This window comes from Bidens hawaiensis, unplaced genomic scaffold (assembly GCF_021521415.1).
Source record: "Bidens hawaiensis isolate Kalapana, Puna unplaced genomic scaffold, B.hawaiensis_p1.1 tig00028286_1, whole genome shotgun sequence".
Lineage (NCBI taxonomy): Eukaryota > Viridiplantae > Streptophyta > Magnoliopsida > Asterales > Asteraceae > Bidens > Bidens hawaiensis.
In genome coordinates this window covers 81,202-95,502 of record NW_027494613.1, presented here as the reverse complement: position 1 = coordinate 95,502, position 14,301 = coordinate 81,202, and the positions used below count along the sequence as shown (strand labels likewise).

General features: G+C 39.3%; 2 protein-coding genes across 2 annotated transcripts; one reads left to right on the top strand and one right to left on the bottom strand.

The window, feature by feature from the left end:
* Positions 1 to 250: 250 nt before the first annotated feature.
* LOC143576749 (putative ubiquitin-conjugating enzyme E2 16) lies at positions 251 to 2,743 on the top strand. The gene is made up of 6 exons (XM_077060774.1): positions 251 to 444; positions 570 to 673; positions 852 to 954; positions 1,033 to 1,096; positions 1,244 to 1,332; positions 1,669 to 2,743. Exons 1-6 carry the CDS (start codon positions 415 to 417, stop codon positions 1,762 to 1,764), a joined length of 486 nt encoding a protein of 161 aa, XP_076916889.1. The 5' UTR covers positions 251 to 414; the 3' UTR covers positions 1,765 to 2,743.
* LOC143576748 (peroxidase 72-like) lies at positions 2,007 to 4,082 on the bottom strand. The gene is made up of 4 exons (XM_077060773.1): positions 3,027 to 4,082; positions 2,741 to 2,932; positions 2,497 to 2,662; positions 2,007 to 2,419 (listed from the first exon to the last, which is right to left on the bottom strand). Exons 1-4 carry the CDS (start codon positions 3,255 to 3,257, stop codon positions 2,007 to 2,009), a joined length of 1,002 nt encoding a protein of 333 aa, XP_076916888.1. The 5' UTR covers positions 3,258 to 4,082.
* Positions 4,083 to 14,301: the final 10,219 nt, after the last annotated feature.

The window sequence follows — 14,301 nt, the reverse complement described above, 5'->3', positions numbered from 1 at the left end:
CATTCTCACATAATGAATCATTACATTCCCCATGTCATTCCTACATACCAAACGCTACCTAACAAACATAAATCGACATAGAAGCATACATTTGAACGTTTACGAACACAAATAAACGAACATGACCTCTGACTAAGTTAATCCATTTTGTTATTAAAATGAAACTTCCTGTTAAAGTTCATTTATTTACTAAACGAACAAACGTAAACAAATTTTCCGTCAAACAATTCACCGATAACCATATCCACTTTATGAATCATCTACGTTACTTACGCGTGATACTTAAAAAATGAAATGAAATGAAATAATAATCGTAAATCTTACTTACTACATACAATCCAATCCGTGTGTAATAAACAAGAGGAACCCACCCACCATACCTCCGGTAACCGAAGCCACCGTATCTCCGCCGCTATGACCGCTTCCTCCGTTTCCTCTCGAAAGGTCCCATCTTTCTCACTTTACCCATCTATATATACAAACACGCGTGTATTTATATGTATCTATCGGTAATTCATTTATATGTATTAATTAATTAATTAATTATATGAATTTTGATTGCTTATTAGGTTCTAAGCAAAATCGCCACCAATAGACTTCAGAAGGAGCTGACGGAGTGGCAGATCAATCCTCCATCTGGGTTCACACACAAAGTCACCGACAATCTTCAACGGTTTCTTATTCCTTTAATCTATTATTATTATTATTTTAAATCAATCTAGGGCTTATTTCGTTCTTTCGTTTCCAATTGCACTGTCAGATCAAAGGGAAATCCTTATTCCAATTAAGGGTTTCTTAATTGCATCAAATTGTTTGTGAATCATGATTTTTTTATTATTATTTTTTTAAAGGTGGGTGATTGAAGTGAATGGAGCTCAGGGGACTATTTATGCTAATGAGAAGTACCGGCTTCAGGTTGATTTCCCGGAGAATTATCCGATGGAAGCGCCTCAGGTGAAATGATAGTGATTTGAGTTAGGTAGAAATGCGTTTTGGGTTATTGCTTACAAGGTGTTTGATGAAATGTCACAGGTGATATTTTTGCATCCGGCTCCACTTCACCCTCATATCTATAGCAATGGCCATATTTGTTTAGGTACTTTTGTATGTATTGCTGCAACTTTTTGCGTATTTTAAGTTTGCGTTATAATTAACACGCTTTGGATTTTATAAGCTCGTCTTTCCGATTATATATATTCATTATATGAATTATGGTGATTTAATAAGGTTCTTTCTTTTGTAGATATATTATATGACTCATGGTCACCAGCCATGACTGTTGGTTCCATCTGCATCAGCATTCTCTCTATGCTATCAAGTTCTACAGTGAAGGTTTTATTCTATCTCGGGCTTTAACGAGTCTAGTATCTTAATTCTTAAGCCAGACTCTCATAATTATAATCAGTTTCACAAATCATTTCTAAAGTCTAAACATCCTTGTGAAGCTAAATAGTACACTACTACCTTTGTCTGATGAAACTTTTGACGTAAACGTTGCTTGAAGAGCGTATGACTAATAGTCAAATGTCTTAAATACCCTTTGATTTTGATAAAATATTGAAATTCTTGGTACCTGAATAAACCAGTTCATTTTTTTGTAAAATTATAAGTTTTGGCTTAAAAAGTTGTCAAAAATGAAACCTTTTTCTTTCTTGTATACCATTGCAGGAACGACCAGAAGATAACGATCGCTATGTCAAGAACTGTAGAAATGGTAGATCTCCAAAGGAGACTAGATGGTGGTTCCATGACGATAAAGTTTGATGAAATTAAGAATGAATGAGGTGCTGCTCCGTGTCATATTTCTGTAAATGAAGAGCAAATTTTCTTGTTTGTTTGCTCAAAAAGTAAGAATTTATTGTGACTTATGTTTCTGAAGCAAATTTGATATATTTAACTCTTTTCATACAATCTTTAGTTTCATATAACAATATACCATGATCACCAAATCTTTGCATTCATGAAGAAGATAAACTTTACAAACACACATATAAAGATTTGACTTTTCAGTTGTTGACCCTCCTGCAAATCTTTCTGATCTCTCCATGATTACCAGTCAATGGAGTTATATTCCCCATCTTGACCATAGACTTTGCGAACTGCTTAAAAAACTCATCTTGATTCTTGGCATAAAGTTTTACCAAATCATATGTTTCTTGGTTTTGTGTATAGAGGATTTCATCTGAGCTTAACAGGCCCTTTAAAGCCAGCAAGTTCTTGTAGTACCCGTTATCAAACTTTGTTGGTGAACCAGAGTCCAAAGGAAACAGGTTTTGGTCACCACCTGTTCTCGGGCAGTTCGCACGCAATTGGGCCGCATATGATGTTTCTAGTTTAAAGTCGGGCTGCCCGTTACCTGTGTTGTTGTATAGCCTTTGTCTGAAGCTTGTGCACCTAGCGTTTCCAATCGTGTGACTTCCTGTAAAACAAACACAAAACGTAAGCATTTTTTTATAAATATGATTTTTGTGTTCATTGGTTGACTTTTAAGATTACCCGAAAGAGTTACAAAGTCAACGATGTCAAGACCCTTGAGTTTGAATTTGGTGAGGATGGTTTGGAAGGTGTTGTTTGGGGCTGGTATGTTTTGGTTTGAGCCACTCAAACTTGCGCCTAACGAGTCCCGTCTTCCTAATGGGACATCCCAACTCGGCCCACCAGTCTGCATAAACCATAATTAGGTTGTTGGTTGACTCGTTTGAAATAAAATATAACCAAAATATATTAATTATTATGGTACCAATACGGTTGAGTCTCTAGCTGCCAAAGCCAAGATATCAGCGCAGGAAATGGTTTGAGGACATATTTTCTCAACCGCAGATTTGATCTCGTCAATGACTTCAAAGCCACGAGCTGAGTTACGGTTGGGGATCGATCGCTTCTCACTGGTTATGGTTCCACTGTTGTCTAGAAGTATCGACCCATCGCAACCCTGCATTATTAGTAGCAAACATAAGTAATACTTGCATCTAAATGACAATATAATGAGGGTCATGAGTTGTTAGTTAAGTTAGTTATATATGAACCTTGACGAAACAATCATGGAAATGGAGGCGGAGCAAAGAAGCCGCCATACGCGGTTCTCTTGCAACTGCCTTTGAAACAATAGATTTGACAATATCATTGGCTTGTGGGCATGAGAAGTCGTAGTACTGCGGGTAGAGAACATTGGCAGCGATGGTTGTCGGAGAGAAGGAAAGTACAAGAGATAAAGCCAGGAGTACTACCAGGATTGCATTGTTAATGAAGTGAGCCATTGATTGGTTGTGATGTAAAACATGAAGTGATTTTGTGGATTTATAGAGTAACTGCGAATAGTGATTTGGTGAAGGATAGTACAGGAGTAGAAGCACCTACTCTACTCTCTTTTTCAAAATGGATTCTCATGTCAATATTATACTGGAAATTGAATAATATGTTGGATTTGTTGAAGTTAGAAAGTTTTAGTATTGTTAAAAAATGAGATCGGAGGGTACTGTTTTATCGGTGCGAACACTGAACCGAACCCTCTTCCCAGTTCATCAGTTTGAAGCTACTGTTTTATTGGTTGAATTATACAAGTGCATAGTATCAAACTATCAATATACAAGGAAAATCAAATATAAATTAATTTTAAGCGAACTAGTTACTAGTGAACATCTTCTGCTCAAATTAGGCTCAAAATGTTTATGAGCTGACTAGCTCAAGGTTAATCATGGGCAGCTTTTGGCATTTGCGGGTTTAACCGCTTGATACGCGCAAACAATAGCTGTAGTTATGAAAGTGCGCTAGATTGTAAGGTTACTTGATATTCTTTGGTAGTTAACGTAACCTGTGTCATCAACTTAATAAATACAACCAATTAAAGAAAAAAAATGGGCATCTACGAGGGTAACTATAACGATAGATGATACTTGTATGTTAGGCCTGATTCGCGGTGCTCAAACCCTGTTCAACTCGACTTGGTAGGGTTAAGAAGGTTCTACTGGCCGCCTGGGAAAGGATTGTTGTTTGAAAAAGATGAAAAGTTTGAATTAAAAGGTTTTATTGATACATATTAGGTTAAGTGTTTGGCTACAAGAAGATGTGTCATGCTTTTAGTATTTTTTATTTTTTTGTGGGGTGGGGGGTCATTGATTTCTCTTAAAAGTAACAAAGGTGTAGTTGTTTCAAGGTCAAGCGCTGAATCAAAGTATCGAGCAATGCACATAGCTAGCGATGAGCGTATATGAATATTGAATGTTGTAAGTGATCTAAAAAATAGTCAGTAATATTAACTTGCCAATCTTTAGTTCTTTACTATGGTAATTGGGCAACTATTTTGTTTTCAAATAACCTATTTATGATTAAACCAAACATTTTGAAATCGCTTTGCATTTCACGAGAGAAAAAGTTATGGCATGCGTGCTAAAGCCCGTGAAGATTAAGAGCAAAACAACCTGCAGTTATTGTGAACTATTCTAGGGTGTTGAAATAACCTATTCAAGTCTCATCCAGTTTGGACTTTGGAGAATGAGTATCATTATCATTTCCATGTATATAGGTGTTAACATTAAAGTTGTGGAAACTCAAGGGCTGAAGCTGGTAGATTGTATTCTTAAAAGGACTAATTCTGAATAATGTTGATAGTTGGGAGTATATATAAGATTGTGCCTTTTCACAAAGCTTCAAAAGTCAACGCAGATTAAAGATTCGATGGATCTATGCTCTCCCTTATCTTGTGGGCATGCTGGATTGCTGGGTAAGGCTCAGCTTAATTAGTATCAATCATTGTGTCACACTTTAGTATTTACCACACAGGAGGATTATCAAGTTAATCGGGCATTGGCTCAATTATAGTTGATCCTGAGTTTAATGTTGGGCCTCTAATGGACTTATTGGTACTTGTGATGATATAAACTCGGCTAAAATGATGGGTTGCAATTATGCCAGGTTGGTGGATGAATTTACGAACTTGAGCGCTTTTCATATATTTATGTGTATCAAAGATATCAACTCTAATCTAGATGCAATTAAAAATTATGTTACACGAACATGTCCTGTGTAACCCCGTTTATCTAAAAGTCAGCTGATATTCTTACTAAATCTTCCATGATCAGAATATATTCTCTAAGTTCTTGCAAATCTTGTGTTGAAATCTTTGCACGGCCCATATACATGCACGCCCCATAGACATTGCTTAAACGATGCCACTAGACTTGAGAAAATGCTCAAACAAAGTTCGATGTTGTTGGTGCTATAAATACGACCTTGGCGAACCATGGGAACTTGCCATTTTAAGGTGTCAAGTTAGATATTCATCGACAACAAGAGAGAGCTTGTTTGGTAGCCAAGGATGACTTGCCTAATTCTTCTATTCAAAGGGTTTGGTTTTTTTACGATGATGATTTAAGACCTTTTGTTTTATCAGTTATTAGGCAGTCTTCTTGGCTAACCTGACAATCTCTCTCTACTTAATTCATTAGATACGCGTTTACATGATAGCTTTTCATAGACTTTTAGTTGTAATAAAAGTATAATTATGTTATTAAAATCATCAGTTACTTAACAAACTCTACATTGTTATTTAATTGAAAACCTACATATATAAGTTTTAACCTTTGTCATTTAACATGCTTGTGTTGACTCACAGGAGTATCCCTCTTGTTGTCTTAAAAGACAATGTGTGTGTTGCGGGTCAGACTGCGTTGAAGGCGAAATTAGGCAAAGTTGCCAACCACGAGAAAGCTTGTTTAGAGAATCAACACGTGTTTCTACCACTTGCTTTGGATACATTCGGTTTCCTGGCTCCGGAGGCTGTGGCTTTTTTGACTAGGGTTCAATGGGTCGTGAGTAGTAACTTTTTGGCTCGTAAAACCCAAAACTTCGTTTTAGTATGACTGGATTTACGATTCAAAAGGGATAAGGTTATGTTGGTGCACGGTACACCCCTGTATTTGAAACCACATGAAAAAATCTTTAATTTGAACCAAACCAAACATGTCATCCATATAATTTACTCGTTTTGAAATATATTTTTCCTAATTGAAGAATCACCAAACTAACCCGGGGGTAGGCTTAGCTTGATATCTCAAGTGAGACTAGATAATCACCAATCTAACCCATGGTGGGCTCAGATTAATGTTCTCCAGTTTTCAAGATGAACCGACTCACACCTCGATCTTCTTCTCCGGCAATTGCTCGAGACCGGTCAAGGAAGGCAGGGGAAGCGGAGGTGATTGATAAGAGTTTCCTCTTGTTTAGAGCATTCTCAATAGCTTCTCTAATTAATAATTATGTAAGCTTCTCTAATTTTTTTAGAGGGTTGCAAGTGGTTGTGAGAGGATGAGAGAGAATTTTAAAGAGATGAGTAAATTTTGAGGAACACTGTTCATCATCTATTTATTTTTTAATATATTTGAAAGTGGTTGTGAGTGGAGCAGAGAGAAAAAATCATTATAAAGATGTAAAAAAGTAGTATTTATTTGTATATGAGAGAGAAAATTTAGTGTTTTTCAATGTAATTATAGAGATAGAGATAGAGAAGTTGTCGGGAATGCTCTTATAGACACAAAAATATGTTGGAGGGCAAAGGTTCAAGAGAGGATCCTTTCATATGAAAGAGGAAGGCTCATAATATAGGAACTCCATGGCCACCATCATGAAACTCTAACCTTAGTGGGTCCATCCCGATGAGGGGTTACTAGGGGTAAGCAATAACCGAATTTTAACTGAAAGAACCGAAAAACCAATGAAACCGAACCGAAAAAACAGAAAACCGAATTAACTTAACCGCACTGAATGCTTCATTATTTTCATATTTTCAAGCATTTTTCCCTCTATTTCATGTATTATATGTATTAATTGTTTAATACTATCATTTTCATGTATTTATCTTCATTTCATGTACTAAAATCTCAATTTCATATATTTATACCTTCATTTTATGTAGTTATACACTTATACATTCATTTAATATATTAAAGTATTCATGTCATGTATTTTTAAGAACAATTTTAATTTTAGCCCAAGTTTAATATTAGTTATTAATAAAAAATAACCGAACCGAACCGTGTACACCCCTAGAGGTTACCTTCACAACTCCCCGGGTCATCGGGCTTTGGTTAGTAAACAAACATAACAAATACAAAATATACTATAATAAATAAAAGGTCGTACATGGGGTCTAGTACCCTACCTCCACGCTAATCCTAAGGGGGGACGGGGCACCACGTGATGGATCATCCATCACGCGTGGTGGGGTTTTCAACACCGCCGCCACTAGTTTGTCACGCTTGATGGAGGGGCTTTGCGTGATGACCATCACGCATGTGATGGGTTTAATTCCAAGAAATCTAGCCGTTAAATGTAGCCGTTGGAAAATAAAAAAAAACATATTTTACCTATATAAATTTATCTTCAAAACATACACAAATCCAACTCAAAATCTTCTATTACACACACCATTTTTAACATATCAAATGGAGGGTTCTAAGAAACGTGGGTCGGGTTCAAAGAAAACCCAAACCCGAACAAAGTTTCGACAAAATCTAGGCGAACCGACGAGATTTCGCTTACAAGACGAACCCGACACAAACCAACCTTCCCAACAACAACCTTATTATCCACAACCTTTTCAACCGTCCCAAAACCAACAACAACCTTCCCAACAACAACGTTATTATCAACCGTCCCAAAACCAATCGTATCAAAACCAACCTTTTATTCCCCCTTTTTCTACCAAAAATTACCCAAATAATGCTTTTCAAATGTTTGGATCTCAACCGTCTCAAATGTCCGTCGATCCCCTAGACAATAACGATGTTATATATCAATTTGCAAGTGATTTTCGTCACGAAGTGTAAACTTTGGATGAAGATGACTCCGCGGATGAGGAGCCGCATCAAAGAGGTGCTCGGCGTTGGTTGGCCGATGAGGAGGTCGCCTTAACCAAGGCTTATTTACATTTCTCCGAATAAAAAAAACACTCAAACCAACATAGAAAAGAAGCGTTTTGGAAACGTATTAAAGAACATTTCTCGAAACTTCCCGGCGCAACCAAACGAAACAAGGATCAAATAATTGGCAAGTGGGGAGATTTGAATAAAAAAATGTCAAAATTTAATGCTTGTTACGTCCAAGAGGTAACTATTTTAGTTTATTTATTTTATAATCTATTACTTTATTTTTATAATTTGATATATATATTTTTTCTAAATGTTTTGTAGTCCCGAATTCCACAAAGCGGAGCGAGCGAGGCGACTACATAAAGAACGCTTTGGCCGAATATGTCCGAGCTTACAAATGTAAGGATTTTCCCCACTTGGAAGCGTGGGAGATTGCGAGACATCACGCGAAGTGGGAACCGATTTCGTTGGTCGATTTGAACGAACCAACGGCTCCAAGGAAGAAAGGATCTTCTTCAAAAAGATCAAAAACTTCCGAGTCCGGGGACTACACAACGTCTACCGGCGGCTTGTCATGCAGCATGCCAAACATGAACTTGAACGAGGAACCCGAAGACAATCCCGACGAAGACATATCCACACCCACATCCACACGGCCGAATCGTAAGAAAAGTGGGGAACCGTCAAGACTTGGAAAGGAAGCGATGGCCGAAAACTTCATCGAATACAAGTCGGCTAAGATGACGGAAATGGCTGAGACGAAGGAGCGAAGGAAAGAGGCTCATATTTTAAAAATGAAACGTGAGGATACGTATATCAACCATGTGAATAAAAAACAAAAAAACGTCGATCTAACTTTCCTCCTACAATCGCACGAACATCTTCAGGAACCCTTTAAATCGCTCATACTTCAACGCAAACGCGAGATATGCGACAAGTGGGGTTGGGAAGGGCCGTAGGTTTTTTTTTTTTGTCGGTTTTTTTAATTTAGTTGTCTTTATTTAATGTAATCTTGTTTTATTTTTTAGTTAATGTAATATTGTTTTCTTTTTGTTTATTTTAGTATTTATTAAAAAAAACCATCACACACAATCACATCACACCACAATCCCTAGTAAAAAAACCATCACATGTAATGGATTTGAGATTGGTGATGTGACACCATTTGATTGGGTGGAGTGTGTGATGAGAAAGTTAATCACATCCATCACCCCTCCCCCCAAGGCATTATGTATTATAAAGCTAAGGTTTCTATCTTTTTAGTTAATATACAATCGCCTTTAGCTATGTATCGAAACGAGCTAACTATATGACATTTTTGTAATTTTAACGTACAAGATGACAGTAAACCACTTGTGAGGTCTACTAATTAGTATAGTAACGTCACTAATTTAACAATATCAACATGACATTTTTAAAATTTCTTTTGACAAATTGTCATGTTCCTTGCATTAATGTACCTCGAAATCACCCATCACTCTCATTGTTAGTTTTGCTAACAAGATGCATCTTGTAAAGTTGCAAGCTTACGTTCAGTATGCCATTAGAGCTTGAGCTAGGTTTTCATGAAGCTGAAGGTGAGTTATCGATCAATTGCAGTAGTTTTCGCTTACAAATAGATTTCACTTAGACTAGGTTTTCGCATTAGTTAAAGTTTCCACGTGATTGCTAGTTTTTACATGATAGTGAGCTATTTTATGAGGGAAGGTGTTGAAATAAACCTATTCAAATCTTAATCCATTTTTGAATAACGAGTATAACGTTTCCATGTATGTAGGTGTAAATATTGAAGAAGTAGAAAGGCTGAATCTGTTTAAGTCACACTTGAATGGCTGTAGCTGGTGGATTACATTCTTAACGGAACAATGCTGAATAATGGCTGTGCCTTTTCAACAAGTTTAAAAAGTCAATGTTGATTAAAGATTCGATGGATTTATGCTCTCCCTTATGTGTGATGGGCCTTTTCATAAAGTTTGATAAAAACTTATCTTGTGTCCATGCTGGGCTGGGCCCTGCTTAATTAGTATTAATCATTGTGTGATTTGTGTCTCACACTAGTTAGTTAGTATTTACCACACAGGAGGATTATCAAATTAATCGAGTATTTGCTCAATTATAGTTGATCTTAAGTTTAGTGTTGGGCCTTATTGTTAAATCAAAATAAGGAATCTTTATCTGTGGTCATTTTGTCTTGCTTTTATTTTATTCCAAGTGTCATTTTGATGTGTCCCGGTCAATACCCGCCTTTTCTTTACAAAAAAAAATCCCTTTATTTTTTTTAATTATAGGCACTGTGCTTGGTTGTGATGAAATAAACTCGGTTGAAATTAGGGTTATATTTGTGTCGGGTTAGTGGATGAATATACGAACTTTAGCGTGCCTCATAAATTAATTATTCTATGATGTAATTCATAATTACTCTATTTGTATATATAATCACTCTACTTGATTCTTACAATTAGCATGTTAATTTCATGTGTATGTTAACTTTTCCCTATATTTATGCCCATCAAAGATATCAACTCTGATCTAGATACAGTGTTCACATCTTTGACAGAAGGATGAAGATGTAGTCATGTAGAAGAACAACAACAGTGTTCACTCCTTCCATCCGCCATGTCTGCACTTTCATATGTTCAGTTGTTTCGTTTTCTGAAGTGCCCACAAGGTGTTCGATGAAATGCTCGGTGTAAGTATTTCTATGAGCTTCGGTTCAAAAAGCTGTTGAACCGTCGGGTAGCTCTTGTTTCTGTTTTTTTTTTCCTTCTCGTTTTGAGGTGGAGACATTGTCTCGGTTGAAGTTGTTCTCAATTCGGTGGTTTTTTTGGCCATGTCTAATGGTTTTTGGCCTTGCCCCTTTAAGGGGTTCCATTGTTGCCCCAATGGTGTTGCTGGGTCTAAGGGGATCCGAAGGCTTATGCCTCATATTAAAAGTCACCATTTTGGTTCGGATGATAGAAAAGATACTTTGAGGCGTGCTATTGCTGAAGGCCCTTATCTTTTTACATCTGTTTGCGAAGCCCTTAGGTTGTCTGAACAATGGTTGTGTTGGGAGTGCATGCGTCTTCGTTCCTTCCGTTGGGCGTGTCACCATGAAGATCGGGTTATTCGGTTTATGCCAAGGGAAGGGGATGAGGAGGGTTTTATTGTGGGAGTCCCTAGACCGTGTGTCACAACGGAGCCTTCCTCGTCTGGAGAGGTATGTGTGGATGTTGCTCTCCTTAACCGGGTTTTTTCTCTTCCTATTAAAACTGTTAAGAGCATCCCTTTTAGTTGTCGCATGGCGTTTGCCCAAGCCTTAACCACAGCTTTGGACAACGTGGTGGCTATGCCTGATTCGGTTGATGCATGGATTCGTCTGCTACTTTTACCTCGGTGTACGCTGCGTGTGTTTACGCTAGTCAGCCGCCAGGATAAGAGGTCAGGCAACAGGAAAACCGGTCAATGCCTCAGTATATAGCGAGTGCTAGCCCAATGGGGGGACCGTGAGGGGTTTGGCACTCTCATTCAGTCTTTGTTTGCTCAACCTGCGATGGAGGGCCCAAACGGTTTTAAGAAAGGGTCTGATAAAAAAGTGAGGATAGGGGTTCTAACGTCAAGCAATGCTTACGTAAGGTTGCCGATGGTCATTTTACCGTTGCAGTTAAGGTTCTATGTTCTTCTGGGGTCGCACCACTTGATAAGAAAACTTTGAAGGCTCTCGAGGATAAACACCCCTGTATGCCTCCCCCTACAATGCCCGCTTTCTTACTAGCAGAGCCTCCCCTTGTAGCAGAGACTGACAGTGTACTGGTGTGCATCAAATCCTTCCCTAAAGGGACGTCGTGTGGGAGAGATGGTTTGAGGGCTCAGCACCTTTTGGACGCCCTTTGTGGGGAAGGGTCCGTGATTGCGGCTAGTCTGGTTAGGGCGACTACAGCTATGGTTAACTTATGTTTGAGGGGTGGTGCCCTAGGAGTTTGGCGGGGTTCGTTGCATCTGCTCCCCTTACGCCTCTTCTCAAGCCCGATAATGGGATTAGACCTATTGCAGTGGGTTCAATATGGAGGAGAGTAGTCTCCAAGGTGGCTATGAAGGGGGTGGGGAAGGATATGGCCAAATACCTTGGCGACTTTCAGTTTGGGGTCGGGGTTCCAAACGGGGCTGAGGCGGTTCTTCATAGTGCGAATATGTTTGTAAATGCGCACCACCGAGACGGGTCGTTGTCTATGCTTACCGTCGATTTTTCGAATGCCTTTAACCTTGTGGATAGAACTGCTCTTTTAAATGAGGTAAGGAAAATGTGTCCATCCATCTCTGCTTGGGTTGATTTTTTATACGGGCAGCCAGCTAGGCTTTATGTGAGAAATGATAATATTTGGTCTTCCACAGGGGTTCAGCAAGGGTATCCCTTAGGGCCTCTCCTGTTTGCCCTTGTTTTACACCCCCTTGTCCACCAGATCAGAGATCACTGTAAGCTTCTTTTTCACGCCTGGTACCTGGATGATGGGACCCTTATTGGAGACGCTACTCAGGTTGCCAAGGCTTTAGACATCATCAGAGTGGAGGGCCCCTCTTTGGGCCTCCTTCTCAACATCAAAAAAACTGAAGTTTTTTGGCCTACATGTGATGGGGCGAAGACTCAAGAAGGTTAATTTCCACGGGACATTGGTAGGCCGGTGCATGGTGTGAAACTTTTGGGTGGTGCTGTCAGTAGAAACGAGGAGTTTATTAGTGGCTTGGCCCTCAAAAGAGCAAAACGTGCTGTTGAGCTGATGGAATGCCTCAAAGGCCTTCGTGACCCTCAAAGTGAACTCCTCCTGCTTCGTTCGTGTATGGGAGTCGCTAAACTTCTGTTTGGGCTTAGGACGTGTCAGCCTTCCAATGTCGGAGGAGCCGTCTTTGTTTTTGACTCGGGTCTTCGAAAAGCGATCGAGGACATTGTTGTTTGTGGTGGTGCCTTTTTTGGGGACCTCCAATGGAGGTTAGCTTCCCTCCCAACTCGTTTTGGGGGTCTTGGGATTTGCTCGGCTGAGGATGCCTCTTCCTACGCTTTTGTGGCTTCAAGGGCCCAATCTTGGGTTCTTCAAGACCACATCCTACGGGAGTGTGGGGGTGAGCTGTTTGACTATGATTATAGGGGTGCGTTGGATACCCTGCATAATTCTCTTCCTGATCTTGATCTTGATCTTGGCGGTTTCGACTTTAAAGACACCGCCCCTCCTAAAGCCCAGAAAATTTTGGCGAATGCCTTATATGGTGAAATCGTCAAGACAGTTGAAGAGAAGTTCGCTTTGTCCCCGCGACAGCGAGCCGTGTTTGAGTGTTTACGTGCCCCTCACGCTCAGGATTTCCTGTCAGTTGTTCCCATTGAAGGTTTAGGGCAATGTATGTCGCCAGTGGAATATCGGGCCATCCTCAAATACCGGTTGATGGTACCCCTTTTCCCGGTGGATGACCCGTGCCCCATATGCCGAAAGGCTTGTTTGGATTCTTTTGGGGAGCATGCAGTCCATTGCAAAGAATTACCAGGCTTTTAATATCGACATGATCTAGTTCGAAATGTGCTTTATGACGTCCTTAAGCGGGCCGGGATCTCGGAAAAAAAGGAAGCCCCGGTGAACTTCTTAACCGACCCTTTAGATGGGAGATCAACCCTAAGAACCGCTGACATTCTTGTTTTTGGATGGGAAAAAGGGAAGCATGCGTGCGTTGATTTGACAGGTGTGTCCCCCCTCGTTGGGCTACGGGACCATGGGTTTGTGGTGGGTCATGCGATAAACAAGGCAGAGGCGGGTAAAGTAGCAAAGCACGAGAAAGCTTGCCTTGAGAATCAGCACGTGTTCATACCGTTTGCTTTCGACACCTTTGGCGCTATCGGCCCTGACGCGGTTCAGTTCCTTAAGCGGGTTCAGCAGGTGGTCAGCAGTAACTCCGCCCATGCTAAATGGAACGTTGTGTTTAGTAGGGTAGGGTTTGCTATTCAGAAGGGGGTAGCGGCGCAGCTTGTTGCCCGTCTATCTGCCGTTAGTCTGTAATTGTCCCGGTGTAAATTTTAATTAATTTATGTATTTTGTTAAAAAAAAACACAACTAGATACAATTAAAAATTATGTCACACAAGCAGGTCCCGTGTAACCCATTAATCTAAGCGAGTCACACGGAGTAACCGGGTTGTACTAAATGGGTTAAATGTGTCATAAAGGGGCAATGGGTTGACAAAATAACATAGTTTCTTTCTTTAGTTTAAACGGGTAATCTATACTCGACAATTTTTATTAAGGTGATTATAAATAACAACCCTAAAACTGTTTGAATTACCAACCCTGGTTATAATAAAGGGGTGTGTAGCATTGCATTTTGAAAGTGATTATGAGGTCTCAGTTTAGTGAATTTGGTTTGATCATCTCTAGTTCTGATTATTTAATTATTCAAAGTTTATATAATTCGAGTAGAAT